General features: G+C 43.6%; 1 protein-coding gene across 1 annotated transcript in view; it reads right to left on the bottom strand.

Annotated features, from left to right (window-relative positions):
- MAPK8IP1 (mitogen-activated protein kinase 8 interacting protein 1) overlaps positions 1-19,545 on the bottom strand; it is a 43,173-nt gene that overhangs the window by 8,481 nt on the left and 15,147 nt on the right. Inside the window, exons 3-7 of the mRNA XM_044435674.1 lie at positions 17,286-17,519; positions 5,885-5,966; positions 2,994-3,866; positions 1,613-1,688; positions 15-187 (exon numbers count right to left, since the gene is read on the bottom strand). Of these exons, the coding sequence (XP_044291609.1) occupies positions 15-187; positions 1,613-1,688; positions 2,994-3,866; positions 5,885-5,966; positions 17,286-17,519 (1,438 nt within the window). The remainder of the gene's footprint in view (positions 1-14; positions 188-1,612; positions 1,689-2,993; positions 3,867-5,884; positions 5,967-17,285; positions 17,520-19,545) is intronic.

The following is a 19,545-nucleotide window of genomic DNA, read 5'->3' as shown; positions in this document are numbered from 1 at the left end:
GATGCGGTTAGTACCTGTCATGTGATCTGGATCCTTGGTGACCTCAATAGCATAGTAAGCAGGGAAGATGCCCCGATCACCTGTCCTCATATTATAAGCCTCATACCAATAATCTTCTGCCTGTACCTCCACCAACAAAGGGTCATCTACCTCCAGTTCCAGTTCATCTTCATGACGAGGCACAAACCTGGAGAGAAAATCAATGGCACTTTGCTTACAAAAGTTTTGAAGTACAAGCCTACCAAAAGATTCCAGGGAGACCTGTTATATAATTCTGTCTCCAACATCACTAAATAAGGGCCTGAACTCTGCTTGACCATGATAACTTTGATAGAACTCTAGAGGAAAGGTTTTATAAGCCAGTTCAGATGTTATTTATTCGGGCTTGTCTTAGCAAATAACTGTTCAGGCACACAAAGCACTATCAGAGAGGTTGTTCATCAAAGATTTCAGAGGTTTCTTGGATGGACAGGGTATTCAAGAAATGGATGTTTCCCCAGCAAAACTAGCTGCTGCAATCTCCATAAAAGGTATTGCATCTAGTGTTACACTCCTACTGGGGTGAGACTGCAAATGGGATGTTAGGCAGACATATAATAGGCTAGCCACAGAACCAGGTTACAGAACTCATATCTCGTTCTTAAGCAGTGGAAGCAAGCACATCATATACAGGCTATGCTTCATTTGTCTGGGACAAGCAATGCATTTTGTGCTGAGAATTCAGATAAAGAAAAGGTTAGCACATACTGTTCACCTAGTAGACTCCAAGAGAGTTGTGAAATGCCTGGTTAGACCTGTTGCTGGGAGGTTTGCATAAATCTAAGCTGTGTTCATTTAGAATTATTTTCAGGCTGGCTTAAGGGTGGAGTCCAAGACAAAACAAGACAGTAACATTCTACAAAACAGTGATTATAAATAAAACCAGCAGTCCATGTATTTTTTAAAGGTCGAAAGGAAAAAAGGCTAGGGTTTTCAGAGCATTCTTGAAAGCTTCCAGGTGATCCCTTCATGGAAGCTCATTCTGGAGGTACATGCCTCAACTAAAAGGACTCTCTCATTTGTACTCAAAGCTTTCTACTCAAGCCTGCATTAGAGGAATTGTGTTCAGATTCATCATCATAACTATGAGGAAAAGGAATATCATTCAGACGGCTCCCCTTGTGCATTCATTCAGCAAGGACGACTTCATGATCATCCAAGTGTCTGTAAAGGATGTTGCAATAATTGCATACATGTCCAGAAAACCAAATCCCAGACTCTAACTGTACAAACTATGTCCTGCTTGCCTCTTGGCAACTTCTGTAGGTCAAGGTAATCAGAAAAAGCTATCTGTGTACAGAAGCACTGGCAAATAACATCTGCACTGGCTCTATGAAACCTCATGGCCAAAATGAATTGTTTAGTAGGCCAAGCTGAGGACTGGATGTTGAATCAAAGGCCTTCACAGATTAAAATATGTCCAAGTATGCTTGTAACCAGTATCACAATCTGAGATACACAGGCTCTCGTCCAATTCAAACAACTTTTGTTTGAAGACACCAGTGCTGTCTGGACAGATAGGTGAAAAGGTTCTATTACCTGGGGCAGAGAGTTTTCCCTGCACTCCACTCACCTGAAGACAGCTCGGTGAGTCTGCTCCTGCTCCTCCCCATTGATAATACAAGAGAAGAGCCCGAAGGATTCAGCACCTGAAAATGAAGTGTGGAAATGCCACCTAATAACTCTCCTGTTCAAACAATGCAGACAACTGCTTTGCTCATCAAAAGAGACTGACAACAATCCTAACTGCACATCATGCCAACACTTCAGCCCAGCCTTTTCTTCAGGAAATCACTGGTGAAAAAGCAGGTTGTCTAAACAACCTAACACATTTTGGCCTCTTGAGAGCAACCAGTTAACTGAGCTGATCACTTCTTATGGAATAGATCAAGGGGTTGGAGACACTTTTTTCCAGTGCTGAAGATGGTATGAAGGATGTGTAGTCGCTCATAGTGTGTACACTCCTCTCAGTGTCAGCTCTGATAAACAGGGCTTACAAGCCTTCACAGCATTTCAAAATCTTGCAAACCCTGCTTTGCCAAATTTGACAATTGAAATGCATGCACCCAAATGAGGGCAGCCATTCTTGTGTCACATCATTTTTAGCTCTCTTAAAACTCTCGGCTGTGTCCAACTCTACTAGCTATTTTGGTAGAGAAGCCACTGAGAAGCCATCAGTATAGTGAAGGATGAAAACTCTGTAAAGTTGCAATCCTTTGCCTGCTTAAATAGCAAAAATGTCCTGCAATTCTGGGTGGGGCATGCTGTGAGTTTAAAATGTTTTTCTGTCTAACCATGTACACAATTGTCCCCTAATGCTCTCACAACAATTCCTCCTGTTCCGCCCCTGCTTAATTCCATCAGTGGTACTTTCAGAAATGTTACTATTAGGCTTTGAGGGCTCCCATCTTAAAGATTCACAGAAAAGAAGTTGCAGAGATCCTCAAGCACAGCTATTAAAATAAGATGTGCTGCAGTTCTACAGAAACAATAAACCATGGCTATACACGGTTTCAGTAAGGGAAGCTTTGTTCTATGTTCTGCAAGTTTAGAAACCAAGATAGGTGGCAAGGCACGCCAATCACACTTGCCATTCTCTTGCACCATGTGTTTTAAGTGGCCACAAGGCAGCCTTTCCTAGGCCGGTGCCCACCAGATGGCTTGAATTACAGCTCCTAGCATTCCTAACCATTGGCCACACTAGCTGTAGTTGGTCCAAAACATCCAGAAGGCACCAAGTTGGAGAAAATGTTTTAAGGTCCTTGTGGACTGAAAGAGAACGTTCTTCTTGGCACTGTCCCTTGTACTGCCTAGCTACCTTGCCATGTCCCACAGTGCACTGGATACGGCCTGAGCAAGGGATGACTGTGATCACCTTGCAGAGATGCTTCAAATCCCTCCCCTCTCCCTCCATTCCAGTGCTCACTGGAAAGGCCTCCTGCCCCAGCACTCACTGGAGGAGCGCGACCGGCCACTCATGAAGACATTGAGGAACTTCTTGGAGAAATGGATGTCTGCCTCAGGTGTGGAGTCCTCAGAGAGACAAACAGAGTCCCGTTTCAGAGCATCCTCCTCGTACTCCTCCCCGATGGCTGATTCATAGGGTGAGGAGACGCAGTTGTCATAGACGGTGGCCGAATCACTCTCGTCACTGTAACCTGAGTAACACTGCTTCAGGCTGACGAGTTCCAGCTGCACATCCTCATCTACCACAAGCGTGTATTTGACTGAATCATAGGAGAGGGCACTGGTGTCCGAGCTCACGGACGCCCTCTGGACACTGTGGCAAGGCCGGTAGCTGCCACTGCTGCTACCATACACAGTCCTTGGTGCGTTCATCTTGTCAGGTGAGGACAAGTAATCCAGCACCTCATCCTCCTCACTGATGGAGGTGTTGGGTTTTCCTGCCAGTTGTGGATAGCTGGAAGAGTCTATGTCAGAGCTGATAGACATCCGGTTGTCACTGGACTGTGACATGAATGGCTTCTCGGACTCCAGGGGGTCAGAATTCTTTTGTACTGGTGTCAAGTATATCTCCTCTGTAGCTTCTAGCCTAACATCTGTCTGATAGCGAATGCGGTCCCGATAGGCTTCTGGCCCCCTTGTCACTACTACAATGGTCGGGTTCTGTGGTTGGGGTCGGTTGGCAGCCTGCTGCTTCTCAGGCGCACGGGAGGAGGCAATGCAGGCTGTCGCGATCTGTGTGGCAGCCGTACGCCGGCACGGGCTCTCTGTAGACGTGCCCCGATCTTTGGTGGAGGTTGTGCTGTTTTGGTGATTGACCTCATCACTCAGGCAAACGTGGTCATGAGGAGGGGTCTGCTCACCTGTGGGTTGGTAATAAGCACCAGGAGAAGAGAAGAACACACAAGACCACCAATGAAACCAGAAACAGTATGTTAGCACACCCCATATGCTTAATTCAAAGCAGTGGCAAAAAAACAACCTTTGTATATCTAACCTCTCAAGAGACTTTATCTAAGGGAATGAATAGACATCATCATCATCATCTTATTATTATCCCACCTTTCATTCTCTTGCAAGGAACCCAAGGCAAGTTTCTCCTCTTCATTTATTCGCAGAACAACCCTGAGGGGTAAATAAACCTATACATCTGTGACTGGCCCAAAGTCACCCAATTGGCTTCATGGCCTAGTGGGGACTGGAAGCCAGATTGCCTGAGTCCTAGCCCATCACTCTTAACCACCACACTACACTGGGTTGGGGCCTCTGGGACATTACACTGTCCACCTGAATGGCCACAATCAATAATGAATGCAGCTAGATCCCACATTCAATGTTGTTATCAGAATGGCCAATTTTTGGAGCAGCAGTCCCAAGACCAGAACCAATCAGAAGAAAGTGGTTTTAGGGAACTGAAAGGCCCATGTTAATTTTGCATCATACCCACTGGTGCAGCCAGGTACTTTTAGACCTTAGATGTAAACATTATGTGTGTGTGTGGGGGGGGGCAGTGTCAGGGTTAGGGTTAGACAGCCTTGTGCAGTGGTGCCTTGGGTCACAAACGCCTCAGTTCACGACCAAATCAGGTTGCAAACAGAAATTCAGAAAAATGTTGCCTCAGGTCGCGAACTCCGCATCAGGTGAGGATGATGATTGCGCCTGCCTTCCCTGCACAGGTGCAATCGCGGTCGTGGTTGGGGGAGGGGGGAGATGGCCATGATTGTGCTTGGGTGAGGGGGAGAGATGGCTGCAATCATGGTTGCACTCATGCAGGGAAGACAGGCACAATTGTGGTCGTGCTTGGGGGGAGGCGGGCGGAGCTGGCCGCGATCACTCCCATCTTCCCTGCCTGAGCATGACTGCAATCATGCAGGGAAGATGGGCACGTTCACGGTCATGCTCGGGGCGGGGGAGATGGCTGTGATCTTTGTTGTTCTTTGTCACATTTCAAATTTTTGTGATTAAAAAAAATTGGTTACAGAACAGATTAACCTTATTTACAATGAACCTCATGGGGAAATTTGAGCTGGGTCATGACCAATTTGGGTCACAACCAGAATCGTGGAACCGATTAAGTTCATGAGCCAAGGTACCACTGTATTAGTTTGGTTGTGATACACACAACTCTTTCTTTCTCTAAGCACCACTGTATGATTTGCGACTACCTTTACATGCTTATATGTTAGAATGTTTGCCTATACTGATTGAGCATATGCAATTTTTTGCTTTAAGCTCACTTAAATCAGAGCACCACCATGATTGCAGGAATAAAATGGAATTTGCTTCTGCTGCCCCAGTGCTCTTATTACCTGTCACTCCACCACTGAGGTGTTTTGTGTGGGTGCATGTGTGGGTGGGGGAGGGAACAGACTTGGCCATAAGGTCCAGTCTTAGTTGCATCACTCATCTCATCCTTGTTCTATGCATAAAATTGCATCCCATTTTTGTTCCATGTATCCTATCCTTCCAAGAAACCCATGATGGTATATACAGAGTTACCCCTCACAGCAGCTCCAAGTGTTTGAACCGAGAGAGTAATGCATGACTGTCAAGGGATCTGAACTCAAGTGCAACACTCTTTCACATTATAATAGTTCTCATGCTACAAATTCTTTTGCATTGATGGAACACAAGCCACTGTTGGACTTGGGTAAAAAAGAGCTAGATCTAAAGAACTGCATTCAGGGAAAATGAACACCCAAATGGCTTGTGTCCCACTAGTCAATTAAGAAAATGATAGCATCCATTTCAAGAGGCAGGCCAAAGTGAAATGACTCCTGGAGAATGTGGGGAGGAGGTCCCCACAGCAGAGAATGTAACAGCATGCAAAAGGGGAGGGATGACAGAAAGGGAGCCAGCCTCTGCAGCGACATCAACTCACCCGTTTTCAGAGGGGATGACGACCGGGACACTCTCTCCTGCCAACTGTGCTTTTTCCCCAGCGAGTTGTTATTCAGAGTGTCCTGAGGAAAAGAACAAAGTGGCCTTGTAGTTGTCAGACTAAACGGCGCATGGCACAAAGGGGCCCCATCGCTCCCCCCCACTCATGCTATGGTCCTGCTGCCTCCCCCCCCCCTACCCAGATCAGCCAACTATTGTTTGTGTGCGTTGGGAAAGATGGCTATTCAGAGGGCCCAGCAGCTAAGTCCATCTGTTGCTTCTGCATCTGCTGCTTGCTGCAGCCACTGAGGCCACTATAGACAAGGGCTAAGCAGCAGCAGTTGGAGAACAGAGCGGAAGATGGAGAAAGCCATGGGAAAAAAGAAGTGCCCCAGCTCACAGTCAGAATGGGGCCAAGGAACTTCTCCTGGAGCCTGTTCTGCTGTGTGCTCTTGATGCAGGGAGACAGAACCACACAGAAATCCAGTTCAAACACTGCCACTTAACTTGTCCAACTTCTCTTGCTCCAAAAAGCTAAACAGTTTCAGGAATTCTAACTCATTCCTGCCATGAACAGCCTAACTGTGATAGAGCATTGCATTCAGCATTTCCCTGCCTTTCCATCTTACCCTAAGCAATAGGAACAGGGAGGGGAAAGAATGAGCACAGTTACTTCCCATCACATTCCTGCTAAAAATTCAGACTTGATCAGGGAGATTGGGGTGGTGTGTGAGAGGGGAGGAAGAAATAGGTCAGCACAGCTATATCTCCCTCATAAAACATAACCAGAGCCTAACAAGAGAGAGACACATTAATTGGAAAATGCCGTGGACAAGGTATACACCTAAGCAACAAACATTAAGTGTGTCTGCTCTTTAAAGTTTCACAGCCTCTGAATTCCAGTATGGATATTTTCAACGTGATATTCAAGATGTCGCTGCATTGAACAGTTTCTCTCCATCTCTTCCTCCGTGGAAGCCAGCCTTGGGATGCTTCCTCATTTTTTCCTGGTAGTCTGGCACTGTTGGATGTGAACAAGGACTCTCTTGCTCCTCACATCACTTTCGGTCTCCTTTGGTGGTTCCTAAGCTGAATCCTATATCCATTCCTCTGTGCATAAGTCCCATTGAATATAATGCGGCTTATTTCTGGATAGACACATATAGAATTGCACTATCAGTAAGGACTGGCCCATGCAACCCTTTCCAGCCACACTGAGCAAAATATTCCATTTTCTGTCCAGCTGGCCTTTGTACCTGTCAGGTGACAACACCTTGTCCTTTGCCTCTGGGAGCAAAATGCCTTGAACTGGCCCTGTCAGTGAACCACATGCACAGGCCGCTTGGGCTTGTGCACTCATGTGTCACACCTTGCACCACCAGACTGAGCCCATCCCACTGCCATGGGGGGCGGGTGTGGGGTGTCCCTGCTTTATTTCCTCAAATCGAGTCCCTCTCTTCTTCCTTCATTTCAGCAGCTCTGTGAAACAAAGCAGTTCCAGAGAGTGCTTTTTATCTGCTGCTGCAGTATGAGCCCAGCCTCTGGAAAAATGCTTCCCTGAACAGACATCTGGGGCCACTCAATTCTCACAGACCAAGCACATTCAAGGTACAATTTTCTCACACTTGAAGTAAGGGAAAATAAGCTTAAAACAAATTCTAGGTGCTTGCAGTTAATATAAGGCTGTGAATGTTGCTAGGCACAGGCAGTCTCTCTAGAAAGACTCCTGTCTATACAATTATTAATAGCCCAGGGTGGAAGAAAAATGAAGATACTTTAAATTAATGGAGTTTAACATTTTAAATCACATCTATTTTTTACTTTCAATTGCAAATATTATATTTATATTAAAGAATAACTTAGTTAATGGTAGATAATTTGAAGAAAACACGTAACTAGCAAAAGTATCCATTAATTTATTCTAAATTTCAAAAATCAAGTTATTTAATTAATTATACCTCATACATTGTATAAATAATGCCCAGTTTAGGCTGCAACCCTAAACACATTTGCTTAGGATTAAGTCCCAAGGAATTCTGAAAGACTTACTTTTGAGTAGGTATGCATAGGTTTGCACGGTTAGTTGTAAATTAACACAGTATAGCACTCGTATTTGCACCATTGTTAGTGAAGTAATATCAGTGAGACACTTTATTTAAATCAAGTAGGTAAATCTGTCTTTCACCCCCACTGCTGATTTAAATGATTTAAGGGTGTCCCAGGCAGTGGCTGAACAACGCTTGGAAAGTAGTAGAAGTGAACCCTGTTGGGAGGTCTGTTGGTGGAATGGCATACCTACAATTGGAGGTTCCTGGTATGCTGCTGCAAAGCTCTGCCACATCTTTGCAATGCTGGAGTGTATGTGTGTGGAAACTGGACATATTTTGGGTAGCTGTGCATCCATAGGATCCAAAGATCCCTTGCTTTCCTGACACAAACAGTAAAAGCTTCTGATTCTATGCTATCTCCCGGGCTGGCATAGTTTTTTTCTTATATGGGTCAATGGGAAGGGGCATGAAAAAAAGCTACCCCATCTCCCACCTGGCTGCAGCAAGCAGGCAGTGCTATGGATGCTGCAGGTGCATCCCATAAGCTTGCTCTGCCCAGTCACTAAGTTTTAATCTTATATGCTCTGTAGAAGCTGTGCAGTAGCTGTTCCTGGATCTGTGTGCAAAAAAGCTCAGTGGGCTGCAGTGTACCAAGTAGAAGCCTTCTCCTTCATCCAGTGAAAGGGAGAACCTACCACTAGCTGCCAAATTAGCTGCAAAAGCCACTCCTGTGCTTGTGCAAAAGCACCAATGTCCCCTTTTGCCTCTATGTAATTCCCTGGGACTTGTGTAAGCCACCTGAACAACTACGGGGTCAGTGAGCATTTCTGCCAGCACATGTCCAGCAGACGAAATAGCAGAAGAGGAAATGGCTCTTTTCTCTCTCTTCTTCACACGCCTCCCAAAAGAGCAAAGAAGAATATTAAGAGATCAAACATTTGCAGTCAGGAATATTTCTTTCCAGCCATTGTACAGCAACCTCTATATGGAAATTATGCATTATGAGAGACAGACTTGATCCTATTATCATCTGAAAAGTGACTGAATGGATGCCCCCACCCCTGAATCTATTTAAAAATTATGCAGCATTCATTCAATACAGTTTTCTGGTCAGTTTACAAGTTCAATCCTATGCAGAAATAAACATAAAACAGAAACAATAAAACAATGCCAACATAACTTAAAACACTAGTGATCTTAAAAAAGTCTTAAAACAATCTGAAAATGACCTTAAAAGCACTTAAAACATCTGGGAGAACAACAAGTTCTTCACCTGGCACCAGTAGGACCATAACACAGGATTCATGTTAGCTACTTTTGGAAAGACATTCTACAGCTGTGGTACCAACACTCAGTAAGCCCTTTTCCTGGTAGCTGTTCACCAACCAACATTGGGCAGGAATACCTCAAGAATCCCTCTTTAGATGCCCACAAATAAATATGGATCAAGGAATGTGATCCCAACCTGTTTAGGGTGTCATAGGTTACAACCAGCACTTAGAACTGGACCCAGAAATGTACTGGCAGTCAGTGCAGATGAAAAACCACAGGCAGAATATGATCAAAACAGTCAGTCTCAGTCAACTTTGCTATTCCGTTTTGAACTGGCTGGAGATGCTGGTCATTTTCAAAGGCAGCTCCATCTACATCACATTCAAATAAACCATACAAGAGTTACCAGACCTTAGCGAAAAAATGAAAGCTATCTCTATCTAAATATAGTCCCTTCCTGGAGGAGAATGACTTTTGAATGGTAGTGCATGTGCTGGTAACTTCTACGGCTTCTTCAGCAATGAAATTTACATAGAGCTATCCTTGTGTCTACTCTGGAAACTTCCAACTAGTACAAAATACGGCAGCCAGGTTGGTCTTTGGGACATCAGAGAGAGATCATATATAACAAACATTAAAGTCTCCCCACTGAAGACCAATAGGTTTCCAGATACAGTTCAAGGTGGTGATAATTACTTTAAAACCTTTCATTGCTCAAGTTCAAAATACCTCCAGGAATGTCTTTACCCATATAAACTGCTCTGCCCCCTATAGTCCTCTGGGGATAATCTTTTAGAATTTGCTTCTGCAAGATTGATGTCAAGTACCTAAAGATCTTTTCAGTGGCCACCCATAAGTATGGAATGGCCTGCCAGGAGAAATGTGTTAGATATCCCAGATTTATGATACCTTAAGATGGACTTAAAGACATATCTCTTCCAACAGACCTTCCCAGATTAGTTGTATTTAAAATGCTGTTTTTAACCTAAATTTGTACTGTCATTAGCTTTAATTTGTTCTGCTGTAAACCACCCAGAGCATCTATGAATGGGGTGGTATCTAAAAATAAAAATAAATAAGGGTCAGGTTGTTCTATCAGCCTACCCTGATAAAAGATGCTATGTTCCACTGAGGTGACCCACTCTTCCAGTGAAAGTGATGGAACTAGAAGAAGCCCCAAATTTTGAACCTGATCCTTTTGTCAGGGAGAAATCCCTTCCAGAACAGGTTGAAAACCTCTTAGCTGGGCAGAAGAAGCACCTACCATCAGCACCTCTGTCTTGTCTGGAGTGAGTCTCAGTTTATTGGCTCTCATCCAGTCCATTACTGTGCTTAGACACTGATTCAGAACATCCACTGCCTCACCTGGAATTGATGGAAAAAGAGAGATAGAGCTGGCTGTCATCAACAAACTGATGACACCTCAGTCCACATCTCCAGATTGCCTCTCTGAATACATGTTAAATGGCAAGGGGGATAAAACAGAATCCTGCAGAAACCTATAGCACAATTGTCAGGGGGCAGAGCAATACTCCCCCAGCACAATCTTCTGAAATTGGCCATCTAAATAGGAAAAGAACAACTGCAGTACTGTGTCCCTATATCCCACCTCAGACAACCTATTCAGAAGGATCTCATGGCCAATCCTACGGAAAACCAGAGAGAAAAAAGAAAACCAACAGGATTGCACTCTCTCTGCACAGGCAATTCCCATTCCAAAAACAGACCTAAAATCTTATTGAAATGGATCTTGAAAATCTGTTTCATCTAAATAGAATTTGGAATTGTTTTGCTATAATCTGTCCTTACACCTTTCCCAGGAAAGATTTTGCAATTGGCTTATAACTGTTCACATCTTCAAGGTTCAAGTTTGATTTTTCCAAGAATGCTCTAATTGTCACCTCTTATAAGCAGACTGGGACCAATCCCTTTTTCAAGAGGGAGTTAACAATCTCCTGGGCCCAGCTGAACACCTGCCCCACACCCCATTTGATATAAAGAACCAGGTAAGAGTCAAGCAAGCAAGCGATTCAAGTTCCTGTCATCTTCAGGCCTGATTCAATAAAACTGTATCATATGGTAGTCTGGGCACCTTGAATAATGAATGGCACAGACTCCAAGATAGAGTCTAAAACATAACAGATGTGAGTCACTTTATTTTCAAAGACTTGCAGACTTGTCACATTGTGCCACCAAGGTTTCCAATGCGCCTGCCTCTGGACCACAGTGTAACAGGCTTCTAATCATCTGAGAAGGTCTAGTGGATGACACTGAAAAGATGCAACAATGGCAGAATAGAGTTCTTGATTTGTCACCATCACCTCACAGAATAGACTTGACAATGAACTCTAATTTGTGTTCAGTCTAATTCAGCCATCTGCCTTCTAACCATCTCCTCTCTTGCTGCTTTGATCTCAGTTTGGGTACCAAGGACTGTCCAGGTCTAAGAGGGTTCCTTACCACCTATATGCGAGTCAGCATTATTGTACTGCAATGTAGTGATGCAGTTTGATGCACCGTCAAAAGAGTCTTACTGTGCCAGGACATTTTGACACTGTGCCCAGTGAGCTTAATTCTTAAAGATCAATGCAGTGACTCTGGGAGGGGAAAAAAGATCTCGTTTTATGGTATGATTATCAATGGTACTGGAGATCAGATACAATCAAGTAAAACAAAAAATGGGAAAACTTTGCAGAGGAGCATTTTTAATATTTTTGTCCATATACTAGGAAACATAAAGAAATAACATATCTAAATATACATACAAAACAAATACACACAAATGAAAGAAATATCAGCTTGTGATATCCTATGCAATCTTATAGCTTTATTAGGCAACTTGAAAGGGACTTTGGAACAGTTATGCAGAATGCAAGCATGTTAATATAGGAAACTTAGATTTGCCTTTGATCCTTTTTTCTGAAGGTTATATGAATGTCTGACTGTGGTTAATGTAGGAAAAAAGCAATTGCACTGAGAAGCAGCAGTCTAGTTGATGCAGATTTTTATACCTGCACTGCAAACTAAATGGAAGTAATAACCGTGTTAAACCCAAATGTGAGCATGCCTTTCACCTGATGTATGCCAAGGGCTGCTAAAATATGTATTGCTTACAACAAGGAGAAAACCATATGTGCAAGCTTATGGGCCTAGCATCTTGGAATCAGGAATATCAATATGAAATAGTCATACAAAATATATTAATTGGCTTGTCTCCAATGTTAGTATAACTTAAGTTATACATGAATGAATGTGTCTAAAATATTTTGTCTGAATAGATTGTCCATACATTTTACTGACAGATGATGCTGTGACTGTAGGCCAGATTCCTGAACTGAAGCAGCTCACAGAAATTAGGCACACAGAAATTGAACACAGACAAAAGTTATGGATATTTTATTAAGGAGAAATACAGGCACCTATAGAATCACTCCAGAAAAATCACATGAATGCAAAAATGTTGCATTGGAACTATTTGCAAATTCCACAGTTTGGATCATGGCAGGGGGTGGGTGGGTGGGTAGGCGGGTTAGAATTTCTGGCCAAAACTCATGTCATGTTCTGACCCATGTGCAGATATTTTTTCAGAATCCAGAAAAGAGAATTTCTGCCTTGAAATTTCTTGTTTGAACATAGGTATTTTGTCTTGGATTCTGCTTCTTCAAGACTGTTCTGAAAATTCTGGGTTTGAAAGGGTTACTTGCAGACTGCTGCAGACTCTGCCTAGCTCTGCCTCCACAGGACCACTTACAGCTGGTTTGCCAGACCAGCAGAAATAGCTTGGACAGAGGTCTGATAAAACAGCTGACTAGCCTGGAAGCTCCTGCCTCTGCTCCTTTGGAAACAGACAGTCCTAGCACCCAGATATTATCACCATTGTTGCTTCTGAACTGGCTAACCCAATAGGAAAAAGCCCAATTTAATCTCGAGATGTTATTCATTTTTTCCTAACAGTGTGAAGTACAGTGAAGCAGGCCTGCCTCAGCGAGTTAAGGCATCCAAAGAGTCTAGTGGGGCAGTGAGGCAGAGGAAGGGAGGTAAATCATCACAGTCACCCTCTGGGAAATGACTCACTTCTGTTGACTTTTCCCAGCATGACAGGAGCAGGGGAGGCTGAGGGATATCATTCCCATGAGGGACCTGAGAGCTCATGAAGTTATCCCTCCCTCTGCAAGTCAGCAGTGGGGAGCCTCAGGCCAGTGGACCAAATCTGGCCATCCCAGGGGCCTAGTGCAGCCCACTGAGGTTGACCATGCCCTCTGCCCCTGGCCCTACTCCCTTTGCCATAGTCACCAATCATTTGATGGTATCCCAGGCTTTGTGCAGCTGTTCCCCATCCTACAAGGTTTGCAATACCTCTGCTATGGTTTAGTTATTGGCAGTAAGAACTTTAAGCTACAATATTCTGCATTTTGTGTTTGACCCCTTTTGCCTTTGGCCCTACCTTGCACTGGAAAATGCCCCCCTCCCCCTGAGTTGCTCCAAAATGTATTTGGCTCTTGGGCTCAGTTTCCCCCACTCTGCTATAGGCCAAACATCTGTATGAATACCACAACACACCCCTCACTCACCTATTTCATTAACACTCCTATAACTTTCCCTTACTAATGAAGTACTTACTACTGCTTTTAACTGCTATAAAGCCTAGAAGCAGAGGAAGCATCAACAAAAAGAGACAATCTCCCCACATGCTTGCCTCCATCCATGCCACCTTTTTTTGGGTCCAAGTCTGAAGAAACTCTAGTGGAAGAGGTAGAAGCAAAATCCAAATCTAAGCTGGTGGGTGTGTAAATTGTTAGTTGTGGAGGACTGCGCTGTCTTTTGGCCTTCCTTGGCCTAAACAGCCCTTCTGTCTATGTACTTTCTCCTTCTAACAGACTGTTACTTTCTCAGTTCTTCCTCTTTGTTGGCTAAGTATAGCTGAAAGATGTTTTCTTGCTATTGTCACTGAGGGTTACTTTCTTACTCTCTCTGAGTCACACCCATCTGCAGCAGTTCTACCCCATCCTTACTGTAAAATGATGTGTTCCAGCATGCTCCTTCCAAGAAGCTCAGAACAGCATTTTAAATGCACAACAACCATTAAAGTAAAAGGGCTCAAAGCGAATGGCTTTTCTAAGACTTTGGCGCAAGCCTCACTTAACTGGGGATCTGAATATGTAGTTTTTACATTCAAGCCAAACAATCCCCACATCTGTTCACTTGAGCCAGCAAAACATAGCCTCAACACAAAATATTCTTTCCTCCAGAAACAAACCTTGAGCGCAATGAGCCCAGGGCTACATTACCCACTACATGTGTAAGAGTTGTAGGTATACCCCAAGCATGCAACTGGGACAAACACATATTTCAAAATACATTTATCAGAGAATCAGCATTGAATGCAAGACCCCATCATGGTATATGCCTTTAAATATACCATGAAAGATTCTGGAAGTAGAACTGGAGATACTTAATGAACCTTATTTTAACTGTACTAACTGTTAGATTTATATTTTAGCCTTTATTTGAGAAGCGTAAAGGGGTGTGCATGGTTTATTCTCACAACAAACTCTTTAGGTATGTCAGGCTGAGAGATAATGGCCCAAGCTTATCCAGTGAAATTTAGGGCTGATGGGCAAGTGGAAACCAGGTCTCTCTGGTGGTACATGGATACTCTAATCACTATAATCTGGAGAGGGAAAGGGTTAACCTACCCTGCCCAACATTGTCAGAATTCCCTCTCCAGCCTGAAGTATGCTGTTTTTATTTTAAGTAGAGGATCCAGGTCACAGAAAGCTTATCATCTTGTCCAGATTTGCCTTGGAATATGCATGTCTGAAAGTAACTAAAAGCCTGCTTGTTTGTGCTTACCTTCAAAGTTACTCTGAGGTGAACCTCACTTTCCTGATAATTTACGGGCCCAGCTGAACTGCCTACAAGCCTGAGGGAATATTTCCACCTCTAAGATGATGGCAATAACTGGTTTTCCCCCATGATAGGGTGCTATCCTTTTGCTTCACACCAAGTTCTGCTCTTCAGCTTGAGATTTAATACTCTATTGTCAACTGAATAATGATACCCACTCCCAACCCCTCCTACTCCCTCCGCCCAAGCCTTCACCATCTGCCACACAGAACAGCACCTGCCTTCCGTAAGGTTTTCACAGCTAACGTCATAGGGAAAATCTTCTTATTAGTAAGTGGAGCCATATCCCAGAAGAACATGTGATTAAAAATATTGTCCCATATATGTGGAGCCTTCTTTGCTTTATAGACTAAACAACAGACAGGCCGATAAAAGGGTTCTAGAGGGCCAGCCTGTGAACAATTACAGCATAGAGCACTGAAAGTGATACTCCCACCACAGTTAGAGAAAAAACATGGCAAATAGAGGACAGTTAAAAGCACCTTCCGATATCACTTCACTCAGCTGAACAAAGCATTTGCACGTCCCTTATTACTTCTAAAAATGTTCTCTTTACAGGCTCAATCTTCAGACCATTTTCCCTCAGTAAAAATGCTCTCTGTGAAAAGGCCTCCTGACTTTTCTAACAAATCCTTTGGATATAATGAAGTGAGCAATAGTCTTTACTTCATCATAAATTTGCCATTCTTTGATGGGATTCCATTTTTGTGGGGGTGAGGGTGCAGGCGTGACACTTGCTGCTGGCAGGCTAACATGGCTGTCCCTTGAGAATTTGTTTCCTCAGGTCATATGTTGTCTTCTGTTTTCTTTTGAGGAAATCCTACTTATTTATGCCTCCTATGACCAGCACCTCTACTCATGTTCCTAATCTTGCTCAAGGGGCAAATCCAGCTCTTTTTCCTGATGAAGGATTCCTACCATCCAACAGGTTAAAAGCCACTCAGAGGTGGTGCCACTAACTTCTGGGCCAGGCTCAGAATCTCTGGGCTCTCCTTTCAGAGCTTCATTTGTTATGCACACAACACAGCACTGTACAATTCTATAACCACCCCGTAAAAAAAAAAAGAGAGAAACAAGAAATGAATACATGGACTGCATGTGCTGTAAATTATTCTGATGCAAGATAAACAAGACAATGAGGTGCTAGTGTTCATGATAAAAATTTCTGGAGAAAATTCATAGCTGTGATTTCAAGGTGGGAAGAGCTAGAAGAATCATTCTGAAATTTTGATACATTCTAACCAAAATATGGGGAAGCATTAATTTTCTCTAGGCGGCACTCCTATGCACTTACCTGAGAATAAGGCTTATTGAACACAGCAGGACCTATTTCCAAATAAACATGCATACGCCACTCATTTCTCTCCATCCCACACTCTGCCACACATCACAAAGAGCACATACCCTAAACAGAGCCTCAATTCATCAGCTGTCATCGCAAACAAAAGTCTCCTGAAAAAGGGATTAACCACCTCCAGACTGAATAGGACACAAAACAGAACTCTGACAAGGGTAACTGCTATTCTGTTCAGGTCATTTCTGGGAGTGTGATTTCTTCTGCCCAAATTGTGTCCATTCTAAAGCATGGAATATGCTTTGCATAGAAGGAAGAGGAACCTCTGAGCATATTCAGAGCACATTCCTCTCACTATTAACAGTTATACCCAGCCTGCCCCCAGCTCAAACACACACACATCTTAAATTCTGGAGCAGTACTTTCAAGCAAAGACAGTAACTTCTACAGAGGCAGAAGCTGCAAAAGTTTCCATTACAAAATTAGGTGCTGTGTAAATCAACTCTCTCCCTCTCTTATCTAAACTGCTGCTGTTTTGTGGGAACAAAAAGCATGCCAGGCTTGAAAACACCCCAAAAGATCTTTGGTAGACCAACCCCTGCAGTGGAAGTACAGTGGGGCCCTCAATTGTCAGGAAGAAGCACAAAGAGGCTGCACACTTGCATTCACGAGGAAGATGGTGTCTTATTTATGTTGCCTCCATTGACTTCTTTCAGAAAGGAAAAGGGAGGATGGTAAATCAGTCAGGCGGTCTCCTCCTTCCCTTTGTAACAAATGGGAACAAGAAATAGTGGTTTGTTGTGGAAAAGGTTGGTGGGAGGTCTCTGCTGATCTTCGTACAGCCTCTGTGTGACCCAACTTTCTTCACCCCAAGAACTCACCTGTGTCCGAGGCACCTGTGGGAAGAGATTGAGAGTTGTGGGTCGCTTGGGTCTGTAGGTATCCATGGTAACTGGTGGGGGGTCCTTCTTAATCAGCTCAGGTGCCGAGCTTTCTTCACCAGGGGTTTCCCCAGTCGCATCAATTAGGTCGAGCTGGAGCATCTCCGCCTGGAGACGGCTCGCCTCTCCTCCGCCCACTCCGAGAACGCTACTGGCCTGCAGATTCACATGGCTCTGCCAGGATATGAAAGAGAGGGGGGAGGGGAGAGAGATCATGAGGCTAGGCAGCAGAGGAGAGGGAGCGGGGAGACAGCGAGGTCAGCCAGTCATGTTGCATTTCATCAGCAGGCAGCTAGGGAAAGCAGCAGGAGAAACTAGGCGAGGGTAGAAGGACAAGCAGTCCACCGCTGCAGTTCGGCTTTCAAAAGGGCAACAGCATCAACCTAGGAGCAAATCAGTCAATTTTCCCTTCACGTGCCAAAGATTCTTGCAAAGGCACTTATTTGCAGTGCCAGCATCATCCCTGTAGTTTTAACTGGCAATGTAGGTATCTGTTCCCCCACCCCTATGACTTTATAACAAGTTTTTTATATTACAAACCCAGGGAAATGCAGTTGGAGGATCACAGGCTAGCAGATATTTTCTTCCATTTCATCTATCCCCACAAAGAGAAAATGAAATATCAGGGAGAGGTCTTCCCCGTTTTGCTAGTTTTCTGAGTGCATGCACGCGCATGCATAAGCACACATGCACAATCATTTTCCTGATCAATTTTTCATAATTCTGCCACTCTTTCCTCCATTATTTCAGCAGTGGCATCCCTAAACACCATCCCTATCCTAGAGTCTCACTTAGTACCCACACTGCAGTCTTTTCGGTTTTCTATCTTTTCAGACATTTCAATTTATTGTGAGTGTTCTAAGGGAATGTCTCCTTCTACATGCGCCTGCCTGGACCCTAAGATCTTCTGCACCCTAAGATCATCTCACCTGAAACAGGTGAGGAGGGCTCTTATGAGGAGGAGGAGGGCCTTCTCTGCAAAAGTGCCCCAGTTATGGAACCTGCTCCCCAGAGAGGTGTGTCTGGTGCTGATGCTTTATTAGTTTCGGCGCCAGGCCAAAACCTTTTTATTTTCCCAGTTTTTAAATTAATAATGTATTTTAATTAGTTGCAGCAAGTACTGGCACTTAGGAGTTTTTAACTATTTTATTGTTGTAATAGTGGTTTTAATATATATTTCTATTTTTGTCTTTTTATGCTAACCTTTTTGAGATTTTATAATAATTTGAAAGTATATAATTTTTTAAAACAAACAAACAAGTGCTAGGAACTTGACTTGCTGTTTCATTGTTTTATATAATTGCTTTACATAAGTAGTAAATAAAGTAAATGCCTTTTCTACCTACGGCCTGAAGCTCAGAATCCAATCCTATGAATGTTCAGACAGGAAAATTCCCAGTGCTTCCCAGCCAGCCATTCACTCCTAACAGCCCAAAGGCACAGATTTATCTACAAGGCTAGCCCAGTACATTTTGCTGTCTGAGGCAAGGTGTAAACACTACACCCTCACCCCACCCCACGCCCTGATCAAGCTACCCAGTGGCCAAGGCAGGTCAAGTTGTTGGGCACTTGAGGCATACAATCCTCAAGTGCTTTTTCCCTGGCAGTAAAAATGCAACAGTACTAACTTGGAAAAATAACCATTTGCTGCCCTATTACGACACACAACATCAGCTGCTTAAAATGGCTGCCTCACATTGTCCAACAGGAAGGCCAGCCCCCCACAACTGAAGGACATGAGATCAATGTGATCAGAAATCTGATCTGGTATAGATAAAATGGTATAGATAAAATGCCTCCTGGTATAAATTACTGAAGCTCACTTAGAAACCTTTTAAGTAAAAATATAGGCTTCATGCAGGGACTATTGTGTAACCCCAAAATGGAAGAGCTGCGTACATTTCTTTAGTGAAAAAGTAGTTCCCTTCCATCTATTATTCACCCTGACAGTCTGAATATGGCAACTGTCTCATTTGCTTGTGATTATTTTAGGGAGTACAGTGCTAAGAACACAAAATGCCATTTCAACCATGAAAAAATGTGCAGGAAATGCAAAACCCATGTATGAATTGTCACATCAGATAACTGCACCCTCGTGTATTTCATATGTTTGATACACACTCAGTGAGAAACTATAACCCTGCACACTTTCTAGAGCAGCAGCCATAATTGTCTATTGCAACAAAAAGGGTGTTCAAAG

Source organism: Varanus komodoensis, unplaced genomic scaffold (genome assembly GCF_004798865.1).
Source record: "Varanus komodoensis strain SLA01 unplaced genomic scaffold, ASM479886v1 scaffold3, whole genome shotgun sequence".
NCBI lineage: Eukaryota > Metazoa > Chordata > Lepidosauria > Squamata > Varanidae > Varanus > Varanus komodoensis.
Note: the sequence above shows the minus strand (reverse complement) of the source record. Positions and strands in the feature narration are given on the sequence as shown.